This window comes from Mustela erminea, chromosome 10, assembly GCF_009829155.1.
Source record: "Mustela erminea isolate mMusErm1 chromosome 10, mMusErm1.Pri, whole genome shotgun sequence".
Classification (NCBI taxonomy): Eukaryota; Metazoa; Chordata; class Mammalia; order Carnivora; family Mustelidae; genus Mustela; species Mustela erminea.
Window position 1 is genome coordinate 107,841,293 of NC_045623.1, and position 27,083 is coordinate 107,868,375.

A 27,083-nucleotide genomic window follows, 5' to 3' on the forward strand; every position below is an offset into this window, starting at 1 on the left:
GGCCCGTGTCCCTGTCCAGACGTGGATGAGTGCCAAGTGCACAACGGTGGCTGTCAGCACAGATGCGTGAACACACCAGGCTCTTACCTCTGCGAGTGCAAGCCCGGGTTCCGGCTCCATGCGGACGGCAGGACCTGCTTGGGTAAGTGTCCAGCTGCCCCCCACCTGCCTGGGTTCCTGGCCTCAGTGGTGCCCCCACCCTCCTGGCTGGGCCCACCGGGGTGGGGCTGGGGTCCCCGTCTTCCTGGACCTGCTCAGGGGCTTGTCCTGCTGCGTGTGTGCTGCCCCTCGGGCCTTTGGCTGGCCTGTCGCGGAGCAGTGCGCCCTCCTGAGTCCCCAGGGCCTGGCTCCCCCATGCCGAGGCCAGACCCTGTGACACTGGGGTGCGGAGGCCATGTTCCTGGGGTTCCTCTCTCGACTTGGGGAGGAGCCCTTGGGCCAGGACTCTCTGGAGGACCCTCTCAGCTGCAGCTGTGGTGCTGGGTCAGCAGGGGCCCAGGACCCGGGGACCAAACTTGGGGGCGACTTGGGTGCTGGCTGGGTGGGAGCGGCTGGGAAGGGCAGGGGCAGGGCCAGCATGAGGCCACTCTTGGCCTGCAGAGCTGGGGTTCCTGGGCCCTGGTCCCCCCACCCTGGCTTTGGGAAGCTTAGGGGGTTGGGCTGTGGCAGGTCGGGAAGAGGGAGCTGAGAAGCAGGACCCCGACCCTCACTTCCTCTGCAGGGCCTTTGTCTTTGGGGAGTAGACTTGTTGGAGGGGCCCTGGCCACAGCGTGCTGTCCCTGCAAGCATGGAGGGCTACCGGGGTGAGGGGGACGGTGCCGGGTGCCCGCTGAGGTGGAGGGTGGAGGGGCTGCGGGCCAGGGTCTGGTGCTGAGCCCTCCGCTCGCTGCCCCCCCGCCTGGCCCCTCTCCTGCCTGGCTCTGGACACAGGGGCCCAGGGCCCGGGGCTGCTGTGACTGTGAGGCCATGTGATGGTCAGTCCTCGGGGGGCTGGTGCGGGACGCTCCTGGCTTCCACCTTGGAGATGCAGAGTGGGCCTGGCAGGCTGCGAGCGGCCTCATCCCTGCTCGCTGTGCTGCAGTGTGGCAGGGCGGCCCGCCAGCCCCGGGGGGCCCTCCGGGCACACACACTCTCACATATCCGGGCGCCGCTCGGGGGGGTGGGGGAGGCAGCTGCTCTGCCGTTTCTCCGGGTCGGGAAGTGGAAACAGATGTGGGAAGTGTTGTAGTGTGCTTCCAGACAGACCCAGTGGGGGTTGCGGCCCCCAGTTGGGGGTTAGGGGAGGGGACTTCTGGGAGCCTGCTGGTTCCCCCAGGCCCCTGGAGATCCCGGAGAAGGGTGTCCCTGGGGCCCGGGCCATGGTGGGCTGGGCTCGGCCTGGGGGGTGCCCACTGTCCCCTACCTGCTAGGGGCTCCCCCGTGAGGGGTCTGGGGCTGGGACACCCCCCATGTCTCTCTGGTCTCCCTGTCTGCTGGTGACGCCTTCCCTGAGGTGCCTGACGGCAGGAATGCCTGCTGGTGTTGGGTGAACAGCAGGAAGGGCAGGGGCGCCTTCCTGGCCATGGAGGGACAGGTCGTGGCCTCGGAGTGTTCTTCAGCTGCTGCCTGCAGGAGGCCTGAGGGGCGCCCCTCGCTCTTGCCCCGGCCCCCAGCCCACCCCAGCGGCGCCGGAGGTCTTCCCGGGCGCCCTCCCTGCCTGTGCTCCGGCTGCAGAGGTCTGGCGCTGGCTGAACTCAAACATCTCTTCGGGGTCCGCTGCCAGGGCTCCTGGGGTGGTCTGCACAGCCTGGCAGGAAGCTGCTGGGACCTCACGGCCGCTCGGCGGGCAGCCCCAACGCCGTGCTCCCAGGCCGGCCCCCGGCTCCCTTGGAGCAGGTACCCACCTCCTGGCACCCCGTGGACTCCCCGTTGCTGGGAGTGGTTTCCTCAAGGCTGTTGTTGGGCCCCCCCCTCTCGACTGGAACCCCCAGCAGGACGCGCTTGGTGCCCCGCTTACCTGCACACACCTGGCTCTTTTTGGTGGCTTCTTTGTACCGGGAGCTGACGCGCTGCCAGGGTGCGGGCCAGGGCCCGGGGCCCCCCACGGGGTGAGGTCTGGAGTTGGGGTGGGTGTGTCAGGCTTGGTCCCCTGGGAGCTGCCTTTTCTGGAGGGGCCTGGGCCTTGCTGAGAAACTTCTGGAGGGGACAGGCCTCTCCAGGGAGCTTCATCGAGGCAGAGTGGAAAGTGTTTGATCTTCTCGCTAATGCACCCTTTTGGTGTCCGGGGGACCTGCCCAGCTGCAGCGTGTCCTTGGGTGGGTAGGCGGGGACGAGCTGCTTCCAGGTGGGGGCCTGGTGGAGGGCATTGCTGGACCCTCCACGGGCTCTGAGTGGGGAGCTGGACTTCCTGCCACTGGGAACTGTGAGGGTCTGTCCCCTCTCCTCTGGGATTCCCAGGGTACAGGACGCGGGGAGGAGCCGGGCCTCCTCTCACTGAGGTTTACGGGGCACCCTCGGAGCTCAGACCACCCTATGGCTACAGGATGCTCACGGGAGGAGCTGGGATAGGAATCCCGCACCCCCAGCGGGGCCCAGCTGCACAGCTGCTCTGGAACCCCTCCCCTGGGGCCTGCTGGGAGCCTCTTCTGGGGGAGGGGTGCCGGGAGCTCCCCTGGGACTTTGCAGGCAAACAGCCCCAGGCGCCCACTCCTGTCCAGCAGCTGGAAGTAAGAATTACCGAGAGCTGGAGGTCGGGGCGGAGGAGGAGCTCCCCCCACGGTCTGACCGTCGTTCCTGTGATGCCATGTCATGGGGTCCTGAGGGATGTCCGAAGTCCTCAAAGGCACATTTGAGTGGGGGCCTTGAAACACACAAGGGGGGCCTTGAAACACTGTGGAACTTGCCTCCGAGGCAGGGAGAGGACAGGAAATGCACGGCTTTCTCCCATTTCTCCTTTCTAGAAGGTCTGATGGAAATAAAACACAAAAAGGTTTTCATTCTTCAGAAAGAGAATTTGCAAGAAGGACTTCGCCATCAGCGGGTAGCCCCGGAGCGCCACCCACTTAGCCTGGCCCCGGAGAAGGGGACGCAGCCTGGCATCTGGCATCCCGGGGCTCTCCATGGCCAGGGAGCCTTCGTGGATGTGTCCCCCAGCCTGGGGTTGCAAAGAGCAGGGCCTCGTGTTAGTCTGCCCTGCTGTCACCCTCGGGCACGGAGCTGGCCTCTCTCCTTTCCCAACTCGGGGCTTAGGATCAGGGGGCGTGTTTAGGGAGGGCGTTCTTGCTTCTCGGCAACATCTCACGGAGATCCAGCCTGCGAACCCATGGAGAGCCGCCGCTGGGCACTTTAACACTTGGGCCTGGGAAGCCCACTTCCCCTGGGCAGCTGGGCTCCCGGTCACCTGTCCCGTGGTCCCTTCTGGATCCTGCTCTTGGACGCGGATGCTTCTCCACGTCCCCTTAGGCAAGTAGGACCTCAGGGGGTCCCTGTGATATCAGCCTCCAGTAGCGGGGCCCGTGGGATGCCCTGGGCCAACCACTTGGGAGACCTGGGCTCTCCATCCTCTCCCACTCCTGCCCCCCACCAACGGTGCTGACACCATGCACTCCCCACCCCCTTCACCAGTAACTGGATGTCCTGGTTCCCTCTCCTAGGAGTCCCATGGGCCTGTGGTGCCCACGGCCTGGGGGAGGGGCTCCCCAGCTCTGCCTTTCCCTGGGCCTTGGGAGTGTCTCTTTCCCTGCCAGGCCGGGGTGTCTCCCAGTGAGGGGGCAGCGAGGGAGTCCCCAGGGAGGCCGCGTGGCCCCGCTGGAGGCCCCAGGCAGCAGGAAGGTGGTCTCCAGGCTTGTCCCCAGCCCCATCCCCGCAGAGCTGTGCCGTTCTGAGAACGTTCTCCAGTGGCCCCCACACCCCCAACCCCGCAGGCTGCGGCTGCTAGAAGTCGCCTTCCCAGCCCCGAGGGGCCTGTGGGTCTGGTTGGGGCCACTGGAAGGGCAGCGCCGCCCCTGGGACGCCCCGGGATGCTGTGGTTTTGCTCAAGCCCAGGAGCCCAGCGATCAGCCTGCCAGCTCCCGGGGGTGACCGGATGGTCCTGCTCCAACCCAGGGGATCCAGGGGAGTGGTCAGAGCCCGGGCTGGATGAGGACACCCAGCAGGGAAGCAGGGGCAGCCGGGGCCGTGCAGCGGGCAGGGCTGGAGCCAGGTGTGGGGTCTGGCGGCTAGGCTGCAGGAACAGCCTGTGCGTCACACCTTTGCTTTACCCCAAGGTGGGAGTGTGGGCAGGCGGTCGGCACGGCCTGGGTCCTGGCCACCCCCCCCGCCCCTGTGGCTGTCTCTCCCTGGCTCGGACTCCAGAGTGGTGGCCGCTGGTGGGTGTGTGGTCTGTGACGAGGCTGGCCCAGCCCCTGGCACGGGGGTGAGGGCGGCCACTTGCAGAGCCGCAATTCCTCGTGGCCGCCTGCCGTGCAGGAGCCCCAGCCGAGGGCGGGGAGCAGGATGGCACGCACACAGCCGAGGAGCTGGCCACCCCTGCCCGGAAGGATGGGGTGGGTCGAGCCCGAGTGAGTCTCCCCTTCTGCCCTGCCACGCTGACCGTGTGCCCAACAGAGGGCTTTCCAGAAGGAAGGACCCTGTGGGTGGCCTCTGGCCACACGTGGAGGGAGGCTCTTGGGACCTAGAAACCAAGCCAGTCCGAGGGCCATAATTACCAAACCCCGTGAAGGCAGCGGGGACCAGAGCCACCCCAGCCTGCCCAGAAACCACAGGGCTGGGTGTGGAGGTGGTGGCAGAGCCGGCCGGCAGGCTCGGCGAGCTGCTGACAGCAATGCCCTCCTGGGGGTGGCCAGCCGGGCAGAGTCGCCGCCCACCGCCCCACTTGCCACCCCTCCTCCGAGTCACTGGGATGCCCCCGGGTCCGAGTTCGTGCCCAGGTCTCCGGGCTGCCCCCGTGCCTGCACCCGCAGAGACCCTGGGCGGCGGGCAGAACGGGCCCTCCCCCCCACCTCCCCATGTCCCTGCCTCCAGCTCAGGTAGCCCCAGGGCCTTCGTGAGTGGACGCCCTGCCCGCAGGCCCCCGGGTGGTGGTGGCCCCTGCTGGCGGGAGGCAGGCTTGCAGCTCCTGGAAGCCGCCTGCGTGGGGCTGGAGCCGGGGGTCCCGGAAGGCCCAGAGGGAGGGTCTGTCAGCTCGGGGCGCTGTAACAGGTCCCGCCACAGAGCGGCTTGAAGAACAGAAATTTATTTTCTCGCCGCTCTGGAGGTGGGAAGTTCCAGATCACGGTGCCGGCCAGTGGGTCTGCTGGTGGGGTCCCCCTTCCTGGCGGCCCTTCTTCCCGTGGCCTCCTGCGGCGGAGAGAGAGACGCAGAGATACAGAGATCTCACGTCCCTTCTTATAAGGACACAGGTTCTGTTGGATCCGGGCGGCACCTTTATGACCTCATAAAACCTAACGTTTCTCCACGAAAGCTCTGCCTCCGAGTTCATTCACATCGGGGGTTCAGTCTAGGGGTACACCTGTGAATCTCGGAGGGCCACGAACACACGCCCCGGACCTCCTGTTTCTGCCAGGCTCTCAGCTTTGCTGTGAGTCCGAGCGGGGTCCTGATCAGCGGGAGTGCCCGGGCTGGGACGTGGATTCCACGGCTGGGTTTTGAAGTGACCCGAGGGGCCTGGACCCCTTCCCACCAGCTCTGGGCACTGGCCACACCCAAGCCGGCCCCTCCCTGAGCTGCACAGCCCAGTGCCCGAGAAAAATCCGTGTCAATGAGCTTTCCGGGAACCCGTGGCCCGGGTGTGCGGTATGACACGGGGCTTGGCTCCCCGTGCACACAGCTTGGGAGCATCTGGAAGTTAGGACTCGGTCGGTCGGCATAGCACAGGGGTGGGAGCCTGGGCTCCCTCTGCTTGCCGCCTCCCCCTCCCCCCAACCCAGTGATTTCTCCTGACTTGGCTTAGCCTGGCAGGGGTGACTCCTGGGCCCTCCTGGGTCCTCCTCCCTGTCCCGCCGGCCCCCCTGCCCTGTACTCCACGACCCTCTGTCTCTCTCTGTGTGCCTGTCCCACCCTGTCAGGCGGGGCGCTGGTTCCCGTGATGTCTCGAGCGGGGACGCTGCTGGAGTCGTGAACCCAAACAGCCCGGGACTGGGGGTGCTCAGCTCATGCTCGGAAACGTCTGAGTGATGGCGGTGGCTGAAACGGAGCGTGTCGGCGCGGACTCAGGGGTGGCAGCTGGGGAAGGGGCTTCGCGGCTGGAGGACAGCAAGACAGTGGCTGCCCTGCCGGCCTTGCTCGGGCCCAGGCCTCACGTCTCTGCCGCTCTGCTGTGCACAGGCCAGCTGCAGCAGGAGACCCAGCCGATGCGGCCACCCTCGTGTCCTCCCTGGGCGCGGCCCCGTAGGGCTGGGACCCTCAGCAGGAGCTCCCTGACCCCGCGCCTCCTCATGTAAAGAAAGTGGGTGCTCTCCCGAGTGCCGTGTTCCGGATTGCCCAAACCCGCTTGCCCTTTCTTGAAGGGAGTTCCTTCTGCCTTCTGCGTGGTCTCAGCGTCCTCAGAGACCCGGGGCCACGCGCCTTGGCACTGCCAGGCCTGCCGCTTCTGCTCCCCACAGAAACCGCTCCCTCGGAGCTGGAGGCCAGGCTTCTGGGCCGCAGGGGCCCTCCGTGGCAGTCCCACACACATGCCTGCCCTGACCCGATAGGTGACCTGATAAAAGAGGGAAGCATCAGAGCCCCCACTGCCCACAGCTGGCCTACTGCCTCCTCCGGGAGCCTCCCAGGCTGCTTGGCCTCCGGCCGTGGAAGCACCGGCTCTCAGTGGGGCCCTGTGTGGTGCTCTCCATGCCGGGTGATGCCGGCTGGCCCTGGAGGGTCTGTCTACAGGCAGGGCATGTGGGTCCAGAAGCAGATCACGGTTTGTGTACCCGGCATGTGGGCCGAGCCGCGAAGCCAGGCCCGTGAACCCTATAGGAACGGTGTGCCTCTCGAGGTCCTGCTTCTGGGACAGAGACAGAAAGGAGAGGGGCATGGGGGGTCCTGAAGGATTCTGCGGGAGGTCGTCGGAGCCCGATGAGGGTGGGTCCCCCGGCTGGTCATCCCCCTGGGCTGTATCCGCCACTCCTGTCTGTGTCCCCAGCCATAAACTCCTGTGCCGTGGGGAACGGGGGCTGCCAGCACGAGTGTGTCCAGCTCACGGTGACCCGGCACCGCTGCCAGTGCCGCCCCGAGTTCCAGCTCCAGGAGGATGGAAAGCGCTGTGTCCGTGAGTGTGCCGCCCTGGAGATAGCGCTGGGGCTGGGACTCCCACCGGGACTCCCCTGCTCCCCCTGCCACATACCCACCCGGGAACCCTGAAGCCCGAGCCCCAGGCAGCTGCCGGCACAGATCCTGGGCTGGCCTCCCTGCGTGGCCTCTGGGGCTGGAAGCAGGACGCGGGGGAGGCGGGGCCCCTTGGGTGGTGGGGCACCCTCTGGCCCCCAGTGGGCATGGTGGGGAAGCCCCTTGGGCTGTGCTCTGGGATCGTGCATCTGCTGGGGGCAGGAAGCCCGGGATGGGGTGCGCGGGGGCTGGGGCAAGGAAGGGCGTCCTGCGTGTTTCTCAGTTCTCACAGCGTCCTAGGCTCCGTGTGGGCGTGTGGGACCCAGGTCCCGGCCCTCCCGGACGGGAGACGCAGGCAGGGCCCCACTTGGCATCTTGCTCTGGGGTCTCGGGCCTGCCTGTCATGGGAGGAGGAGCTTTGCTGACGGAGATGCTGGGGCAGGCTCGGGGTCACGAGATGTGGAAGGGGGGGCCGTGCTGGGATGAGACAAGTACTGACAGTACCCCAGCACACACACCCCTGGCCTCGGGTCCAGGCCGGAGTGAGGTGGGCCTGAGGGCTGAGCTGTGGGGGACAGTGGCATGGGCCCGCAGGGCTGGGGGCCGCAGGGCTCCTTAGGTCGGAGTAGGAGGAGGCTCCGGAGGACTTGGGGTGTCTTGGGGGTTCCCACACTGGGGAGAGAGGGACTGAAGAGCTGAGCCCCTTAGACTGGAGACCCCAGCGACAAGAGCCCTGGTGGGGGACTCAGGAGAGGCCTGGGCACCCCAGATCTGCTCAGCCCCCGTCTTCCCTCTGGGCCTGTGACCGCAGGGAGGAACCCGTGCGCGGAGCGGAACGGCGGCTGCTCGCACACGTGCCAGGTGCGCCGCGGCCTCGCCCACTGTGAGTGCCATGCGGGCTTCCTGCTGGCGGCCGACCGCAGGTCCTGTGAAGGTGAGGCGCCCCCCCAGGCCCCAGCCGGGCTCTGCACCCCTCCTTGGGGGGCGGGACGGGGAGGGGACAGCGACACAGTGAAGGAGCCCGAGTCTCACTCTGGCAGAAGCGAGCGGGAGGTCTCGGGCAGCTTCTCAGTGGTTATGGTATCAGCTTCATGGTACGTGGTCAGGGAAGCGGTGGTGGGGGGAGGCCACGGAGAGAAGGCAGGGAGCATGACTGGAGCCCCAGGAGCTCCCTGCGCAGACGGCTTCTAGATGTTTCCATGGGTGTCGTTAGCGCACGCACAGAGAATCGTCCAGGTCCCGGCCGGTGCTGCTCTCTGGGAGGTGTTCCTTCATGCCTTGCTTTGGGGATGCGGGCTGCGGGGCTGACCACCTGTCTTACCCCGTCATAGGAGTTTGGGGGGTCTTGTGTGTCCCCCATCACTGTCGGGGTATGTCCAGGGCAGACAGTGGCCATTTCTGGGTGGGGGTCTGAGCGCAACCCCCACGGCTCCGACCCTGGGAAGGATCGTTTCAGGCGCCCCGCATGCCGGGGGCTGCGGCGGGCTCAGCAGGAGATGGGGCCGAGGGTCAGCTTCACCCCGAGGGACCTCAGGGGGTGACCAAAAGCAGTGTTGGGGATCGGGCACTCAGCCAGTGCTGCGGGCAGGAGGCTGATGATGGCCCCTGGTGTCCGCCCCTACCGGCAGGCCATGGAAAGGCCCCCCCGGGGCCGGCCCGAGACCCGGCCTGGTGGCTGGGGCAGCAAGGCCGAGGGAGGTGGGCTCAGATGGACCCCCTTGCCCGATGCTGCTGGTCCAGACCTGTGCCCTCCTCGCTCTGAGAGGGAGCTTGGATCTGACTCCGAGGGCTATTGATGAGACCGCCGAGCTCCAGAGGGCATCTTGGGGCAGGAAGTGGGGAGAGAGCCCTGATTCTGAGCCCTGAACCCCACTGGGACCCCTCCACCCTGAGGCCTCCACTGGGGGCTGCGCCTCCCAGAGGCCTGCGTCTCGAGGGCCCCCACGCGATCTCTCTCGTGCAGATGTGGACGAGTGCGCCACAGGGCAGGCCCAGTGTGCCCACGGCTGCCTCAACACCCAGGGCTCCTTCACATGTGTCTGCCACGCCGGCTATGAGCTGGGCGCTGACGGCCGCCAGTGCTACCGTGAGTGGACAGCGGGCAGGCGCGGGCACCCCAGGCTGTGGAGGGACCTGGAAGCAGCGACACAGGCCCCCAGACCCCACGGGCACTGGCGTGCTGGGGCTGGGCCAAGGGGCTGGGCTCTCCTGTCATCTAGGGACAGTGCTGGGTGTGGGGGCTGACCTGGGCGCAGGGCAGCAGGGGTATGTGCAGGGGGGTGGGGTTTGGGGCGGAACATTTCAGAACCCTCCCAGCCCAGGAGCTGGGGGCCACCCATTTCTTGTTAGGATGGGCCTGGGGGCTGCCGGGTTTGGGGTACTGTGGGGGGATCGCAGGACCCCTTCCCACGTCCCTGCTGGGGGGTCTCCCGGCAGGTATCGAGATGGAAATTGTGAACAGCTGTGAGGCAGAGAACGGGGGCTGCTCACACGGCTGTAGCCACAGCAGTGCGGGGCCGCTGTGCACCTGCCCCCGCGGTTACGAGCTGGACGAGGACCAGAAGACGTGCATCGGTGCGTGGCCCCCCGCCCCTGGGCTGTGCCTCGGCGTGATCCTGTGACTCCACAGCTCCCGCTGGGCCCCCTCCCCGTGCTCCTCGCTCTGCCAGAGGCTGGGCGGAGGGTGGGCCCTGCTGAGCACCTGGCCCCGCACGCTGTCGGCTCGTGTCACTGAATGCCCTGGTTGCTGGCAGTGGCGTCCGGAGCCCTGCAGGGTGTGCGGGTCCTTCCTTGGGGGGGAGCGGCTGCGAGATGGACTCCCCAGCATGTGCAGCCCCCAGTCTGGCCCCCACAGCTGGCAGGACCGCCCCAGGGCCGCGGCGTGCATCCCGTGTGTCAGGGGGCCAGGGTGGTGCCTGGATGCGTGGCAGCGTGTGCGGGGCCTGTGTGCTGTGGGCGTGGGAGGGCACGCACGCGGGAAGGTGCCACGGCCCTGGTGTGTGTCCCGCAGACGTGGACGACTGTGTGGCCTCCCCGTGCTGCCAGCAGGCCTGTACCAACAGTCCCGGCGGGTATGAGTGTGGCTGCTACGCCGGCTACCGGCTCAGCGCCGACGGCTGCGGGTGTGAGGGTGAGCGGGCACGAGGGGTGCTGAGCGGGGGGGTGAGAGGGGCCCTGCCCGTGCCCTGCCCCAGGGCCCTGCTTGGACACCCGCTTCTGCAGGGCCCTGCCTCCTGCCTGTGCCCATCCCCCACACCCGTCCATCGGGCGCAGGCTGGCTGGCATCTGCCGTCATCCTGATGCTGGGCATAGGACGGCGGCCGTGGAGGTGGCCTCCCGGAGTGGCTGTGGCCTCAGTCCAGCAGGTGGGGGCGGGGTAGGAGGGCACTGCTTCCCCGACCCCAGTGGATAGGCCCCCGCAGCCCCGGGTTTGTCTGCAGACGTGGACGAGTGTGCGTCCGGCCACGGCGGCTGTGAACACCACTGCACCAACCTGGTGGGCTCCTTCCAGTGCTCGTGTGCGGCTGGCTTCCGGCTGGACGAGGACCGCAGGGGCTGTGCCCGTGAGTCTGAGCCCCTCCCCACAGCCACCCAACCTCTAGCACCTGCTCCGGGGGCCCCTCTTCTTCCCTCCTGCTGCGGGGCCAGCCTGGGGCAGCAGGGTGGGGGAGGGGCTGGCCGTCCGCATCCTGCAGAGCAGGGGGCTCCCTGGGGGTCCTGGGTGGTCCGGCTCCTGCCCTGTGCAGGTGACACAAGGGACGGAGGTCAGTGTCCAAGGGGAAGAGAGCCGCCGCGCCCCCACCTCCCCGTCCCTCAGGAGGGCAGCTGGGATGCTCCCTCGCCACCCTGCTGAGGAGGGGTGCGGCAGGGCTGCGGGGCAAGACAAGGGGTGGGGCTCGGGCTCTGAGCCGCCTCTGGGCACCGGCCCTGAGGGGCAGGAGGGTCCGGTACCAAGGAGGACAGGGGGGAGGCAGGTGCTAAGAGGCCTTTGTGCCCCCTCCCAGCCCTGGAGATCCTCGAGGTGGACGTGGACGGCCAGCTGCCCTTCGCACGGCCCCTCCCACACGTCGCGGTGCTCCGGGACGAACGGCCTCCCCTCTTCCAAGACGACTATGTCGGGGTCCAGGAGGAGGAGGAGGCGGTGGCGGCGGAGGTCCGGGGCGAGCACACACTGATGGAGAAGTTTGGTGAGAAGCGGGCGCAGCCGTGCAGCTTCTGCTCGCAGGGACCGTGGCCCGCGCTCCCTCAGCCTGGCCGCTGCCCGCCCTGTGGTCTCGGGCTTGGGGAAGAGCCCGCGCGTGGTCTCATTTGACCAAGGCTCAGAGAAGGTGCTGGCTTTGCCCAGCCGCGTGCAGCAGAGTCTGGCTGGACTTGGGCCCTGACGTGCCCCTCCTCCCTGGTCTGTCCCCAGTCTGCCTGGACGCCTCCTTTGGCCAGGACTGCAGCCTCACGTGTGACGACTGTCAGAATGGAGGCACCTGCCTCCCGGGCCTGGACGGCTGTGACTGCCCCGAGGGCTGGACCGGCCTCGTCTGTAATGAGAGTGAGGCCACGGGGCTGGGGGTGGACGTGATCTGTGGGACCTGCGACAGCCACCCTGGGCAGGGTCCCGGGGACAGGCAGGGCCTGGGGGCTGTCCCTCGTGGATGGTCCAGGGCAAGCAGACCAGCAGCTGAGGCAGCGAAGAGTAGCTGGTGGGCAGTGGGTCCCGTTCCTGTCCCGGGTACGGCAGCCACCCCCCAGGCCACTCGGCAGGAAGGTAGCTGGCGTGCCTGTGAGACCCGCTCTCGCAGCCCCGTCGGGTGACTTCGGGCCAGGCATGCGGTGCTGGTCGGTCTCCGGGGCTCTGCCTGCTGAGAGCCCCGTTGAGAAGGTGGACGTGCCGGAGGTCGGGGAGAGGATGTGGCCGTCGATTAGGGATGTCTGCCTGGGGTGGGGCTGGGCGGGGGGCTCCCGTGCTGCAGCGGGGGGCTCTGGGCGGGGGCTTCTGAGCTGGGCGTCTCGCGCCCAGAAGCGTGTCAGGGGCTGCCGGGACCAGAGTCGTCCTGCAGGCTGATGACCCTCGTGCTTTGCCGTGCCCCCTGCAGCTTGCCCTCCGGATACCTTCGGGAAGAACTGTAGCTTCTCCTGCGGCTGCCTGAACGGCGGGACCTGCGACCCTGCGACGGGCGCCTGCCGCTGCCCTCCTGGGGTTGGTGGAGCCCGCTGTGAGGACGGTGGGTGCAGCCCCGCCTGGGACCCTGGAATGTCCCTGGGGTGGAGGGGATGGGACACGACCTCTCAAGCGGCCTGCCCGCTTTCTCCTGGCCACCTGCCCGCTTTCTCCTGGCCGCCTGCCTTCAGGGAGCGGGAGGGGGACGCAGCGACACGGTGAGAGCGGTGTGGCCTTCTCTCTGTTTGCTTTTCCTGGGGCCCAGCCGCAACACATGGGAGGACTTGGCAGACTAGCACGTCTGCCGTGGGGTTCCCTGCAAGGTAGTGAGCTCTCCGTTCCTGGAAGCATTCGAGTAGAGCTGTTTGGCGGCTGGGTGGGATTTGCCTGGGCCCATGGCTGCATGGGACAACCCTGCTGTGCTCTCGAACTGTGAAGTGTCTGCGTGTTCGGAGGAATTTGTGGGTCCCCACAAGGGTCCCAGGTGACTGATGCTTTAGCTTTAAGACCCTTAGAATTCGGCCGCTTTGGTGGAGACTGTAGCCAACAAGCTGAGAACTTCCCGCTCAGCAAGGGGGTTGTTTCAGTTCCTGGAACTCGTCCCTGGGGCTTCGGGACGGCGGCCTTGCAGGGTCGTCCTCCTCCCCGCTCTGGTCAGACCCCACGGCTCCTCGGCATCCCTGTCCCTCCCTTGGAAGCCCGCCGTGCACGGGCAGCTGCACGTGTGGGGCTGCGTCCTTCTGGCCCCTACTCTGCCTTCCCCTATCCGGTTTCTTCTTCCTCTTTTAAGGACGCTCATGGGTTAGGATAACCCGGCGGGGGGTTCTCACCAGCAGATTCCGGGGACTTATGCGTGGACGTATTTCAGGGTTACTGTCTAGCTCCCTGTGGCCCTTCAGGAGGCAGGCCTGGGGCAGGATTGAGCCTGAGGGAGGTGCTTCGGGAAGGAAATCCAGATGCCCTCTCCTAGCCTGGGTCCCCCTGGGCTTGGTCCCGGGATGTTGGCCAGTTGAGGCTTCTCTGGGGGCCAGGGGCTTGCTGGGTGACCACCGAGAAGTGGACGTCAGGATGCACTAGGTAGGGTGGAACACAGGGTTTCAGGGTGAGGTCTCTGTGCATCTCCTACGCATATGCTCAAGAATGTGCTTGGCTTCACGCCCTGGGCCAACCTCCAGACCACAGACGCTGGGGAGACAGGCCAGCCGGGGCCGATGGCCATATGCACGGCTCATCTTGGGTCTGCCCTGTCCTCGTGGTGCCCTTGTCTGCCCCTGGGGCCCCTCCCCGTCTGGGATGCAGAGTCCTCAGGCGCTGGTGGCCCTGCCCAGGGGGCCTGGGCCCCTCCTAGCTCCTGTGCTGGGCACGGGGCCCCTCGGAGTATCTCCACGGGCGTGGGACATGTCCAGGTGGGACTCAAGAGGCCGTGCCTCCCGCAGGCTGCCCCAAGGGCTTCTACGGCAAGCAGTGCCACAAGAAGTGCCACTGTGCCAACCGTGGCCGCTGCCACCGCCTCTACGGGGCCTGCCTCTGTGACCCGGGACTCTACGGCCGCTTCTGCCACCTGGGTGAGTCCCCTGCCCGGGCTGCCGGTCTCTGGGGGCGGGGCGGTGCTGCCACAGCAGGCTCGCACGCTCCCGTGCTTTGCTGCCTACACCCTGGCTGGGGAGGGACCCTTCCTCTGCGGAGGGCAACGCAGGGCTCAGCGGGGTCCCCGGCTGGGAATGGGCCTCAGGGACCCAGAGCCATGTCCTCCAGACTCTGCTGGCCTTCGGGGTGCCTGGGAGGGCGTGGTCCCCGGCCTTCTGTCGCCCCCTGGTCCCACAACCGGGCTAAGGGGTCGGCGAGAGCTTGGGCAGGGGCAGACCTCCCTCGGGCTCACCTTGGCTGTTGGAGTTTGCCGGCAGCAAGGGGTGCCCAGTGGGGCTCCCTGAATCTCCAGGGGTTACCCGCGGGGTCACCCCTCCCTGGTGGGCTGCGGGGGAGATGGGGATGAGCAGACATCGTCTGGGAGCTCCGTGTGGTGCTCCGTAGAAGGATCATTTAAAATGGGGGCGATGGGGATTCCGAGTCTCCGGGCTGCGAAGTGGCGGGACCCAGGGCAAGGACCTGGACCGCGTGGAGACCCCGTTTCTCGTCTGGGAAACCAGCACGGTGGTCCCAGTGGCTGGGGCGGGTGGTGCCTCTCTGCATGGCTTTCGGGGGCTGGAGACCCAGGAACCCGGGAGGGGCTCACGCACACAGGTAGGCAGCCCCCGTCTTGGCTCTGTGGTGCAGCCTGTCCACCGTGGGCCTTCGGGCCCGGCTGCTCCGAGGAGTGCCGGTGCGCGCAGCAGAACACGCTGGCCTGTGACCGCAGGGACGGCAGCTGCTCCTGCAAGGCTGGCTTCCGGGGCGAGCGGTGTCAGGACGGTGAGTGCAGGGGTGCGGGGTGGGGGGGCCCCGGGCTGGCTGACCCTGCAGGCCCCTCTCTCCTCGCCCCCTGCAGAGTGTATGCCAGGCTTCTTTGGGCCTGGGTGCCTCCAGGCGTGTACCTGTCCTCAGGGTGTGGCCTGCGACCCCGTCAGCGGCCAGTGCGGGAGGCCGTGTCCGGCCGGCTACCAGGGGAAGGACTGTGATCAAGGTCAGTGGCTGGCCCCAGCCCCCGGAGTGCTGTGACCAGGACGGGAGCCAGCCAGGCCGCCTGGCCCCACCCTCGTCGCGCAGCGGTGACGGCACTGGTTGGCCTGTCCCTGGGACCGTGGTCTGGGCTGCTGGGGCAGGAATGGTCTGTGCGCCCAGGGAAGGGGTCGCGTCCTCCAACGTTGTGTCCTCCCTACCCCCCCAACTTGTTAGCTACAGTGTGCTCAGTGTGCAGCCCCGGAGGGCTGGCTCCCTGTCCTGGTGGGCCTGAGTCTGTGGGACCTGGGCAGCTGCTAGAGCGCAGGCTCGGGCTGGAGGTACAGCACGGCGTGTGGCCTGTGATGAGGGCCGTCCACACGGCTGAGCTGGCCTGGGCTGCAGGGTGTGCGTGCGGAGCGGTGGGCCTGGCTGGAGGCCCTGGGTTCACACACCGCAGGCAGCCCTACTCCCAGGGCGGCTCCGGCCCCACTCACAGGGTGTGGGCTGCTGGGGGCCTCCTGCGGCACCTGGTGCGTGGGCTGTCCGCCCCTGCTGGCCCCGGCTGGAGGGGGACCGTGTGTAAGCACGCGGGGGGCTGGCTTGACCTCCCCCTAGCATGGTCTGTCCCCTCTGGGGAACAAGGAGGGGACCCTGGGGACCCAGCCTGAGCTGAGGGGTCAGCATCTCCCTCTGCAGCCAGGCTGCGTCCTCTGGAGTGGGCGTCCTGGAGACCACAGTGATGACCCTGTGCAGGGCTCTCGGGTCCCAGGGGTCCAGGAGGGGCGTGTGGGGCCTGCTGGGAACCCGGCCTGGACCCGCCAGCCTGATGTGCACCCCAAGAGGCCCGGTGGTGTCTGTCTCCCTTTAGCGGCTGTCCTCCTGTCCCTGTGGCTCTGGCGAGTCACGGACTCCCCACCCGGGCCTCTGACTCTAGGCCTTCCCCGCACTCCCGTGGACACTTGGCGGAGCACCGGTCACGCGAGCCATGAGCTCCTGTCCCCCCGGCGGCCCACGGGGAGCTCTCCCCGGAGACGCGCCCACCCTCCCCGACCCTCCGCAGCGGCCCCGGCCCCGTCAGCCGAGGACACGCAGGCGCCTTCCAGGCTGCTTTGCCTTCTCCAGTTTTCCTCTTTCCTCTGACAGCTTTCCGTGCCCCAGGGACACCCCGCAGGAAAGGCCACGCGTGTTTTTGTAGAAATGATGGCCCCCGCTGCTGTTGGGCCTGGAAAGATTTACCATCCCGAGTGCCTGTCTGCCAGGCTCCCCGTGGCCGGACAGGACGGCTTCAGCCTCTGCCACGGGGCCTCCTGCTCCCCGGTCCCCGCTGTGTGGGAGCCCGTGTGCCCCGCTCCAGTCCTGCAGATGGGCCCGTGCGCAGTGGGGAGTGACCAGGTGCCTGCAGGCCACAGGCCCGCAGGACCGGGTTCAGCAGGCTGTGTCCTACGTCCCCACGCAACCTGAGCTCCCTCGGGCGCCTGCGGAAGGTCTCGGGGCCGGGACTGCAGCTGTCCTCTCCCCCAGGGCTCTTTTGATCCTGGGGGCTCTGATCACAGCAGCTCCCTCCAGGGGCTGCGCCCGCCTTCCTGGGCAGGGCTGCCCAGGTTTCCCCGTGGGGCAGGCTGTGTGCAGTGTGGTCAGGCTTCTAGTGCAGTGGGCGGGCGGGGCTCTGCCTGTCCCCACAGGGAGGTGAGAGGCTCCGGGCCCCCACGTGCTTCGAGGCAGCCCTACTGTGGGCACAGAGCCCCTGGGCCAGTCCTTCTCAGAGGCCCTCTTTCCTTGGTCTCCGCTCTTCCCCAGGGTCTCACTGCCCCTCTGCTGGGCAGAAGAGGAGGGGGGCCCAGGCCTCCATCCTCCACACCCTCTGAACGTGCCTGGCTCCAGGGCGGAGCTGCTCCCAGCTTGATGCAGGGTGCCCTGCGGGGGGCTGCGCCCACAGAGTCCGTCCTGCTCCCCCTTCTCCATGCACGGCCCGCCCAAGCAGGCCCCTCCCTGCCTGCGTGCCCCAGGCCCTGCCTGCTCCTGAGATCCCGTGGCCCCCCCGGGGGACCCTAGCTGAGCCCATCAGCCCTGCTGGGGCGGGGGGGGGCTCCACAAGGGGGTGTCTGAGGCCCTTCCTGTCCCTTCCTGCAGAGTGCCCGGGGGGGACATTTGGTGTGAACTGCTCGGGCTCCTGCTCCTGTGGGGGGGCACCCTGTGACCGGGTCACGGGGCAGTGTCTGTGCCCCCCAGGGAAGACGGGGGACGACTGTGGGGCAGGTGAGTGGCCGTGGTGTCCTGTGATCTCCCTTCCATGTGCCCGCAAGTCTGGGGGGGTCCCAGCCCTGGGCCCTGTTTGGGGGTCCTGCAGCCTGCAGACCCCAGGCCTGTCCTTAGCGGCTGAGAGCCCACGCTGAACCACCCTTGGGTCTGCGCTGACCTGGGAGCACCGGGAACCTGTCTGTGCGTTGCCAGCCTGGTCTCTCTGGGCCTATGGTTTGCCTCCAGGCTGCCTGCCCACCGCCCATCCTGGGACAGAGGCTCCTCTTCTGGGGGTGGTGCTGTGCGGCCCACAGCCCAGCGAGGGGTTGGGGGTTCCCATGACCCGTTGTTCCCCCTCTCCTGGGCCGTGGTGCAGGGTCAGCAGCCAAGTCAGACGGGGCCAGCGAGGCCCTAGGGGATACTGACTGGCTGGGGGGGTGCGTCTAGACTGTCCGGAGGGGCGCTGGGGGCTCGGCTGCCAGGAGATCTGTCCAGCGTGTGAGCACGGCGCCGCGTGTGAGCCCGGGACCGGAGCCTGCCTGTGTCCCCCCGGTTACACGGGCAGTCGCTGCCAGGACCGTGAGTATGGGTCCCCCGACCCACAGTACGTAGCCCCGACCCTGTGCCCCCGCCGCCCCGGCTGAGCCTCCCCCTCCCCATCCCCGGCCTGCAGCGTGCCCAGCAGGCTGGTTCGGGCCCGGCTGCCAGATGAGATGCTCCTGTGCCAACGATGGGTACTGTCACCCGGCAACGGGACGTTGCAGCTGTGCCCCTGGATGGACTGGCCTCAGCTGCCAGAGAGGTGGGCGGCCCAGGGCTCAGGGTTGGGGGCCAGAGGGGGGCCTGTGGCGGGCCTGGCCGCGGTGCCTGCGCTCGGCCGGGCCTGTGCGGGCTGACCGGCGCTCTGTTGCAGCCTGTGACGGTGGGCACTGGGGACCCGACTGCAGCCAGCGCTGTGACTGCGGCCCAGGCCACGGGAGCTGCGACGCGGTCAGTGGCCTGTGTGTGTGTGAGGCCGGCTACACAGGCCCGCGGTGCGAGCAGCGTGAGTCCTGGGCCGCCCACAGCCGCCGCCCCATGTGCACGCACACCCACGTGCTCACCAGGGGCTCTGGTCCCGCCCGTCTGTCTGCGGGACGGGCGGAGGGTCTGGCTCCCTCAGCTCCCTCAGCTCCCCGTGTCCCGCTGGGCCCAGGCTCCCCCGCCCCCGCAGCCTACCCTGGTCTGTGAGGTCACCTGGAGCGTCAGGCAGGGAGAGCAGGGACCTGGCACCTGGAGGAGGGGAGGACCGAGGGCCATGACCTTCTGCGTGTGTCCCCCACCGCCCCCCAGGCTGGGGCAGCTCCAGAGGCCATGCCTGGGGCTCCTACCTGCCCGGGTCGGAGGAGAGGGCCCCATGGTCCCCGCCCCCAGCAGGGATGACAGAGGTGCAGGCGCGTCTCAGTGGGTCTCCCCCACTCTGGCTGACAGTAGGCGGGGGCTGCCTGTCTCAGGGTGTCCCCAGGGCCACTTTGGGCCGGGCTGTGGGCGGCAGTGCCAGTGTGAGCACGGGGCAGCCTGTGACCACGTCAGCGGGGCGTGCACCTGCCCGGCCGGCTGGAGGGGAACCTTCTGTGAACGCGGTGAGCTGGGGCGTGGGCCGGGGTGGAGGGCGGACCCCGCCGCCTGGACGTGGCCCATCACAGCCGCCCCCGCCCCTCCGCTCCCCGCTCTCCGCAGCCTGCCCGGCGGGCTTCTTCGGCCTGGACTGCCGCGGCATCTGTGACTGTGCCGCCGGGGCCCCCTGTGACTCTGTGAGCGGCTCCTGCCTCTGCCCTGCCGGCCGCTGGGGCCCCCGCTGTGCACAGGGTGCGTGAGGCCCAGGCGGCCCCGGGGGCTCCAGGAGACGGGCCGGGGCCTCCTCCTAGGTGTCTGCAGCTGCCAGGTGGCCACTTAGAGACGCCGTTGGCCATGCTGAGGGGTGCCCAGGCCAGAGGAAGGGAGGCCTGCCCAGCTGCCCCAGGTCTGCGCAGCCCCTCCGGCCCCTGACGGCCCTCTTCCTCCTGCAGCCTGCCCTGCCCCCACCTACGGGCCCAACTGCAGCCAGACCTGCTCCTGCTTCAACGGGGCGTCCTGTGACCCCGTCCACGGACAGTGCCGCTGCGGTCCTGGCTGGATGGGCCCCACCTGCCTGGAGCGTAAGCCCACCCCCACCCCAGGAACACCACCCCCTCCCCACCGTGGGTCACACAGGGTCACATGGGCGTGGGATGCCGCAGGACAGGAGACTTGGCAGGAGCGGTGGGCAGGGGGGCCGGGGCCTGTTGCACCCCCACGGGGCATGATGTGGGGGAGGGCAGGCAGGTGCTGAGCTCCCCAGGGCGGGGTTGGTGGGCCCAGGGTGGCCTGGGGTGCGTCGTCTTAGCGGCAGCCCTGGGAGAGGTCCTCCCCGTGAAGTCTGGTGCTGGGTTTTGGGGGGACCGGAAGGTGCAGGACCGCCGGGGCTGCCTCTCGATGGGGGCGAGGTGTGGAGCCTGCCAGGCTGTGCCGTGCCGGGCTGCTTGCTGTGAGCGTCTCCCCTCTTCCCGCAGCCTGTCCCACGGGCTCCTACGGCGACGGCTGTCAGCACACCTGTCTCTGCCAGCACGGGGGCACCTGTGACCCGGTCTCAGGCCGCTGCACATGCCCCGAGGGCTGGGCCGGGCTGGCCTGTGAGCAGGGTGAGCCTGGGAAGGGCCGAGGAGGAGGGGATGGGGGGAGGCCCGGGGTGTCCGTCCCGAATACGCTGGCTCAGCCTCTACTCTTTGGGGGCACGGGGGCCTTTCTGCAGGCAGGTCTGCGCTGTGACCCTCCCCCAGGCCCCCCTCCTCTTCAGGGACAGGGGCCCAAGGCTCTGGGTGCAGGAGGCATGGCTTGGGTGGGGTCTCCTGGGCCCCGGCGGCGCAGGACACTCCGGGGTACCGTGCCCCACAGAGTGCTCCCCGGGGCGCTTTGGAGCCGGCTGCGAGCACAGTTGCGGGTGTCTCAACGGCGGCGTCTGTGACGGGCGCTCGGGCCACTGCCTCTGCCCCGCCGGCTGGACCGGGGACAAGTGTCAGAGCCGTGAGTGGGCCGCATCGGGGGCTGGGGTGCAGGGGGCGCCCAGGAGGACCCACTGGTCCCGTCAGTGGGTGGCCTCAGCCTCGCTCCGGGGTGGAGGGCCCCGTGAGGTGGTCCCTTGGCAAGCGGGAGCAGGGGCTGCCGTCCGAGCCCCCGGGGGTCCCCTGGGGGAGGGGTGGGGGCGTCTGGCTCTCCTCACACCCTGGGAGCCTCTGCCTCGTCTCGCCCACCGCAGCCTGCGCTGAGGGCACGTTTGGGGCGCGCTGTGAGGAACGTTGTGCCTGCCGGCGGGGGGCCCCCTGCCACCACGTGACGGGGGCCTGCCTCTGCCCCCCGGGATGGAGAGGCTCGCGGTGCGAGAGCGGTGAGCCCCTGGGCCCCGCCGGCACCCTTGGGTGAGACAGTCCTTGGCATGGGGATCCCTCCGGCTGCCCCAGGGCGCCCCACCACCCCTGCACTGGCTTCCTGCAGCCTGTCCGCGTGGCTGGTTCGGAGAGGCCTGTGCCCAGCGCTGCCGGTGCCCGCCCGACACCGCCTGCCACCACGTCACTGGGGAGTGTCGCTGTCCGCCAGGCTCCACAGGGCCCGGCTGTGAGCAGGGTAGGTGACCCCACCCGGGGGGCAGAGCCGCTGGTCACGGAGGCACACGGCCACCGGGCTGCACCCGACTCCTCCACGCGGGACCAGGACGGACCCCAGCCCACACCCCTCCGGGGAGAGCTGTGGACGGAAGTGCCCGCTGGGCTGTCCTCGGGAGGGGCTGCTCATCCCAGGGCTGGGGGTGGGAGGCCAGGGCGCCAGGCCTGGCCCCCAGCCTCTGGCACCTGCCCCTGTCCCTGCAGGGTGCCCCCCGGGGCGGTTTGGGCCTGGCTGTGAGGAGCGCTGTGGGTGTCCGGACGGGGCCTTCTGTGACGCAGCCACCGGGGCCTGCCTCTGTCCTGCCGGCTTCCTGGGGGCAGACTGCAGCCAGCGTGAGTGGCTGGGGTGGGAGGATGTGGCTGCTCCCTGGGCCTTGGGGGTGGGGGCCCAGCCAGCCGGGGGCGGGGGAGGACGGCCCGCTGACCATCTGTCTTCTGGATTCTCCCACTGCGCTTAGCCCCAGGCTGGGCTGAGGTGGAGGGTGTCCGTGTGACCTCAGTGTCTCTGCCGGCCGGCTCTGGTTCCTCCTCCCCACACCCCACAGGGGCTTGTGGACCTCTGTGCAGACGGAGGCCAGCTGGGCATCCCGCCGAGGACAGCACCCTTCCCTGAGTCGTGGGGACTTCCCACGGGTTTGGGAAATTGGCTGGGTGGGCGGGAGTGGGTTGGGGGCAACAGGGACTCCCTGTCCCTGCAGAGCTGGCCTGGCCTCCAGCCGAGCTGCGGGGGGAGGGGAGATGCCAGGGTGGGCAGGGGCAGGGGACGTCCCTGCAGCCCATCCTGTCTCTGGGTGACGTGGCACAGAGAAGGGGAGCCGGCAGGGCTGGCCACCGGCCTCTTTCCTCCCGGCAGGCTGTCCACAGGGCCGCTTCGGTCCTGGCTGTGCCCACGTGTGCCTGTGCGGGCAGGGAGCAGTGTGTGACCCGGTGACCGGCAGTTGCTCCTGTCCCCCCGGGAGGACTGGCGTCCACTGTGAGCACGGTGAGCGCCCGCTCTGCCTGCCTATCTCTCACAGATGCCGAGGCATCAGCCCTCGGTAGGGGCTGACGGGGAGAAGCCGTCGGTTCCCAGGGGAGATCCAGGTCCTCGAGCCGGGGGTGCATGTGGCCAGCTGCCTCCGCTGATCCCGTCAAGCCACTGGTGGGGGCCAGACATGGACCACCCAGAGCCTCTGAGCTGGAGGGTCCAGCAGCTTTGTCTGAGGACGGGGCCAGCTGCCTGGCTCAAGTCCTGTGGCACAGTGTCCTGCTGGTCCTTTCTGCTGGGCCTGGAGGCGGGAACCCCAGGAGGAGGGAGGCCTGGAACACAGGGTGTGGGGGCGGAAAGGGGCAGTCACGGGGCGCCCGCCTGTGATGGCAGTCCTGGGCCCCATGGCCCCGTGGCCCCTTGGCCTGGCTCCGACCCCTCAGTCCCTGGTAGGTCAGAGCACTCTGCCAGCCTTGGGGCCTCATCAAGGGGTCAGCGACCCTCCCACTGACCCCCTAGGTCTTAGCCTGTGGCAGCAGAGTTCTAATCACTCGGGCCTGGTGCAGCCGGGCTGTGTCCTCACGTCCGGGGACCTACAGCAGCTGTGGGCCAGATTATGATGGGGGCCATCTGGAGAGCCCAGCAGCCTGGCCTCCTCAGCCTGGAGGATGGGCCTGTGCGGAGGCCACCACCTCCAGGAAGGCTGCCGTGACCAGCTTCTGCCAGCTGGGCAGACACTCCCCGCCCCTCCTTGGTGCTCAGCCAGGCCTGGCATTTGCGGAGAGGAGGGGTGAGTGGCAAGACACGGCTGCCGTCCGCTCCCCGGCGCGCGTGGGCAGAGACCGGCCCCCAGCAAGTGTTTGTGGAGTGAAGGTGGCGGGGACATGTCCCCGGAGTGTGTCCAGTCCCGGAGCTCTGAGTGGTGCCCGACTTCTGCCCCCAGGCTGCCCTGAGAACCGGTTCGGCGTGAGCTGTGAGGGCGTGTGCGCCTGCAGGAATGGTGGCCGGTGCCACGCGGCCGACGGCAGCTGCTCCTGCGGCCTGGGCTGGATGGGGCCACACTGCGAGCTGGGTGAGTGGGTGGACCGAGCCCCGGTCGGGGAGGCGGCCGGCTCTGGACCCCCGAGGAGAGCACGGGGCCGCTGTGGGGGCTGGGTGAGACCCCCCCGAGGTCGTGAGAGTCAGGCTAGTGCCCGGGGACCGCCCCCGGGTCCCCTGCTCCTCCGCTGCGGGAGACCGACCTGCGAGCTCTCTCCTCAGCCTGCCCTCCTGGTCGCTACGGTGCCGCCTGCCGCCTGGAGTGCTCTTGCCAGAACAACGGCACGTGCGAACCCGCCACGGGCACCTGCCGCTGCGGCCCCGGTTTCTACGGCCAGGCCTGCCAGCACTGTGAGTCCTGGGGTGGCGACCCCGGCCCCCGTGGCTGCTCGTCCTGAGTGGGAGATCGGGGCCCGTGTGGGCTTCCACAGCGAGGGCCGCTGTCCCTTTCCCTCCCTGCGGCAGCCCATGAGATAAGGCCGGGCTCCACTCCCCGTGGGACTCCTCTGGCTCAGGGTCCCTGAGAGCAGGTGAACCTCCCACTGGAGCCCCAGCCTTGATGGGCGGGATCCATGCCCAGGAGGGAGAAAGGGCGGGACAGGCCGTGAACCAGGACCTTCGCTCACCGGGGGCAGACTGAGGTCAGGGCTCTAACTGCGGTGTCCTTCAGCCTGTCCCCCCGGCTTCCACGGGGCCGGCTGCCGGGCCGTGTGTGCGTGTCAGCATGGGGCCCCTTGTAACCCTGTCAGCGGTCAGTGTGTCTGCCCTGCCGGCTCCTCCGGCCAGCTCTGCGAGAGGGGTGAGTGTCCGTGTCCCGTGTGCTCCCCTGGCCTTGCCGTGTTGGGGAGGGGACAGGAAGGGATGCTGAGTCCACTGCCCCCCACCAGGGTGTGAACCAGGCTCTTTTGGAGAGGGCTGCCACCAGCGCTGTGACTGCAAGGCAGGGGCACCCTGTGACCCCGTTACCGGCCAGTGCCTGTGTCCCCCAGGGCGCACAGGGGCCGCCTGTGACCTCGGTGAGTCTGGAGTCCCGCTCGGCAGGGCACGGGCGCGGGTCTCTGCTGGTGGAGGACATTGCTTGTGCAGGGGGCCCCTGACCTCCAGCGCCAGTCCCACTCTTCTGTACGGGGGTGCCCAGCGTGGGGCTCCTGCTCCGGGATGTCAAGGGCACACCCTGCTCTGTGGCCGGAATGGGAGCCCCATGAGGTGGGAAGGAGCCTCCTGACCTGCCAGCCTGCTTGGACATAGAAGGGCCTGTCTGCAGCGGGCTGCACCCCTGACCTTGCCTTGGCGTGCTCGCCTTGACCTGGGGCATCCCTGATGGCCCGGCCCACTTTGTCAGCCCTGGGCTGGGATGGTGCCCAGGACCCGGCGCTTTCCCGTGTGGGAGCTCACACAGGGCAGGAAGAGTGAGGCCCGAGAGGCCTCTGCTTCCTCCAGCCCTCCACAGGGGGCCTGGGGTGCCCTGGCCGGAGCAGGCAGGATGGCCCTGAGGCCCGTCTCCCCCTCCCTCCCGTCTGTAGACTGCGCAGCGGGCTTCTTCGGGCCAGGCTGCGTCCTGCACTGCGGCTGTGGGGCTGGGGTGGCATGTGACCCCGTCACCGGGTGGTGCCACTGTGCGGACGGTTACGTGGGGCCCGCCTGCCAGCAAGGTGAGTCAGGCTCCCGAGGGGGGGCGGGAAGACCACCGGCTCCCCAGCCCCGCCATGGCGAGAACCCGTCCCTCCTCCCCACACGCCGAGCTGAGTGGCCAGGCCAGTTGGCGAGAACGCGGCCGTCCCCGCGGGTGTGCTCGGCGCCTCAGGGGCGGGGACACTGCGCCGGACCTCAGGGCAGGGTTCTGCTGCCCCCGTGGGCTGGGCCGGACAGTCCAGTGTAGCCGGGCACCAACCCAGCCCCCCACCCCCTCCCCGCCTTGCCCTGTGTGTGTGTGAGCCCGTGCACCCGTGGGCTCCAGTCTGCGTGCTGAGGCCTGTGTGTGTGCACACTGGTGCCCGCCGGCTCCTGCGCCAGCCCCGGGCCGTTGGGGGGGCGGGCGCCGTGACAGCGGCTTGGCCTTTTGGCCCCCACAGCCCCCGGGGGAACATGCGTCTGCAAGCAGAACTCGGGGTGCCCCTGGAGCTCCTGGTCAGCTCGCCCAGGCCACCGAAGGGAGAGGAGATGTGTGCTGAGAGGGTGGCGTCCAGGCCCTCGGGGACGGGCTGTGTAGACAGGGGAGGCCAGCAGCCAGGCGGGGAGTGGGGAACCCCATCTGTGGGGTGGATGTTGTATATGCGTGTTTTTGAGCCTGGCAGCCCGGCCTGGCTGTTAGCCCTGGGGTGGCCGGAGGTGGAGGCCAGCAGGCAGGGCCGTGGCTGTGGACAGAGCGTCCCCACGGCGGCACCTGGTGCTCAGCTGTGGTACTGCATGGCGGGCCCCCGTGCTGTCCTGGCTACCAGACATGTAGCTGGGGTCTGGGCCCTGGTTGTCACCCTTCAGGCCAGTGGGAAGGAGGAGAGGCAGGGCCGTGCTGCCTTGCAGTCCTGGGCCCTGCCCCTGCCCTGGAGTGGACTGGCCGGCTTCTTGTAGAGCCCCCGCCGTGCTGCTGGGCTGGGGGCTCTGGGAGCTTTCCTCTGGGGAGGGGGGAGCCCCGCTATTGGCGTAGGCGTGAGCAGGCACGGGCTTCGCTGGGGAGGACCCTGCAGGCCTGGGTGAGAGAACAGCCTTTGCGTTTGGGGGCATCACTGGCCTGTGACCAGCAGACGGAGGCCAGAGGACGGATGAGCACTGCGCACTCGCACACAGCTCGGGCCCCGCGGGGCAGCGGGCGAGCCACGACCTGGACCTCACAGATGGGGCGGAGGCGGGGGAGGGAGGAGTGGCCGGGCTGCCAGGGCAGGAGGGGACACGGGAGGTGTGAGCCCGGAGCTCCAGCAGCTTCGAGAGTTTCCACCTGCCACGGCGCTGACCTTCTCCTCTGTCTCTACAGCGGCCGCACAGCCGGCGTCTCACCGGCCAGCACCGGGGCTCAGCAGCGGCGCCGAGAAGCACTAGCTCAGAGACAGCCCCCAAGCAGGCCCATCTTCCAGGCGCCTTGGCGACGACTGACGAGGGGCGCCTGTGGGCCGGCCAGGACTCAGCCCAGGCTGCCCGGCCCTGCAGCCTCTCGCTGGGCAAGGGGAGGGAGGCCCTGCCTGGCCCAGCTCCAGGGAGTCCAGGCGGTGGGCCCGGCCTCCGGCTGCCCAGCCACACAGCCGCGCTGGCCGCAGAAGCTGGGGAAGCCCTCCCCCCTGCCTCCCTGCTACCCGCTCCGCACGCTGGGTGGGGACTGAGGGCAGGTGCAGGTGCAGAGAGGGGTCCCTGCGCTACGGGCAGGTTCTTCTGGTGCTAGGCCCTGGGACTGCTGTGCTCAGCCCGGTCACCTGCCCTCGTAGGCCGCTGTATTTATGGAGATGTATTTATGGGCGGCTGACCACACCTGCTACACCCCTGGGCCCTGGAACGCTGCCCGTCCCTGCCTGCCCCAGGAAACCCTGCTGCGGGACTTTGGGGCCCCGTGGGATCGCTGGGCACGAGCTCCGGTACATGTGCAACCCAGAAACCCAAGAAAGAAGCCGCCGCTTCCTTGTGGCCTGTGCCGTTGTTGCTTTGGGCTCAGTGTGCGGCCCTCCCAGTGCGCCCACAGGAGTGTGTTGGGACAGGAACCTCCTCCGGACCAGGGAGGCACCACAGCACCCACCCCCTGCCCCATCTGGTCCCTGCTCCTCCCCGGGGGTGGGGTGGGCATAAGGAGACCTGGGGTCTGTCCAGGTTCCCAGTGCTCTTGGGGGGCACGCGGGAGCTGGTCTGTGTGTGGGAGCGTGGCCCTGCGGGGAGGAGGCTGGCCGAGGGCAGGGGTGACGACATGTCTTCAGGGAGGGTACAGCAGAGGGGGGTGATGAGCATCCCGGGGGCGGGCGGCCAGTGGACTGGGTTGGACCCAGATGGCCACACTGGGCACTTAGGGTCTGAGCTGTAGCCCCCTGCGCCCCCCCAGCACCAGCCCAGCTAGGGGTTATCCTCAAGGCAGAGGGTCTGGTGGAGCAAAATGAGGGGGTTCTAGCGGCCG

General features: G+C 68.9%; 1 protein-coding gene across 13 annotated transcripts in view; it reads left to right on the forward strand.

Annotated features, from left to right (window-relative positions):
* MEGF6 (multiple EGF like domains 6) overlaps positions 1–26,605 on the forward strand; it is an 83,317-nt gene extending 56,712 nt beyond the window's left edge. For 6 of the 13 annotated variants that reach the window (XM_032361081.1, XM_032361075.1, XM_032361074.1 and 3 more), the window contains 32 exons: positions 20–142; positions 7,106–7,231; positions 8,099–8,221; positions 9,251–9,373; positions 9,724–9,861; positions 10,298–10,417; positions 10,728–10,850; positions 11,292–11,474; positions 11,699–11,830; positions 12,375–12,503; positions 13,876–14,004; positions 14,714–14,848; positions 14,925–15,059; positions 17,168–17,293; positions 17,723–17,854; positions 17,949–18,077; positions 18,189–18,320; positions 18,769–18,897; positions 18,995–19,123; positions 19,324–19,452; positions 19,846–19,974; positions 20,228–20,356; positions 20,589–20,717; positions 20,825–20,953; positions 21,196–21,324; positions 21,845–21,973; positions 22,902–23,030; positions 23,219–23,347; positions 23,667–23,795; positions 23,884–24,012; positions 24,520–24,648; positions 25,965–26,605. In XM_032361081.1, the coding sequence (XP_032216972.1) occupies positions 20–142; positions 7,106–7,231; positions 8,099–8,221; positions 9,251–9,373; positions 9,724–9,861; positions 10,298–10,417; positions 10,728–10,850; positions 11,292–11,474; positions 11,699–11,830; positions 12,375–12,503; positions 13,876–14,004; positions 14,714–14,848; positions 14,925–15,059; positions 17,168–17,293; positions 17,723–17,854; positions 17,949–18,077; positions 18,189–18,320; positions 18,769–18,897; positions 18,995–19,123; positions 19,324–19,452; positions 19,846–19,974; positions 20,228–20,356; positions 20,589–20,717; positions 20,825–20,953; positions 21,196–21,324; positions 21,845–21,973; positions 22,902–23,030; positions 23,219–23,347; positions 23,667–23,795; positions 23,884–24,012; positions 24,520–24,648; positions 25,965–26,029 (4,109 nt within the window). In that variant the 3' untranslated portion in view covers positions 26,030–26,605. The remainder of the gene's footprint in view (positions 1–19; positions 143–7,105; positions 7,232–8,098; positions 8,222–9,250; positions 9,374–9,723; positions 9,862–10,297; positions 10,418–10,727; positions 10,851–11,291; positions 11,475–11,698; positions 11,831–12,374; positions 12,504–13,875; positions 14,005–14,713; positions 14,849–14,924; positions 15,060–17,167; positions 17,294–17,722; positions 17,855–17,948; positions 18,078–18,188; positions 18,321–18,768; positions 18,898–18,994; positions 19,124–19,323; positions 19,453–19,845; positions 19,975–20,227; positions 20,357–20,588; positions 20,718–20,824; positions 20,954–21,195; positions 21,325–21,844; positions 21,974–22,901; positions 23,031–23,218; positions 23,348–23,666; positions 23,796–23,883; positions 24,013–24,519; positions 24,649–25,964) is intronic. The other 7 variants (XM_032361077.1, XM_032361086.1, XM_032361078.1 and 4 more) reach the window with 6 other exon arrangements.
* Positions 26,606–27,083: the final 478 nt, after the last annotated feature.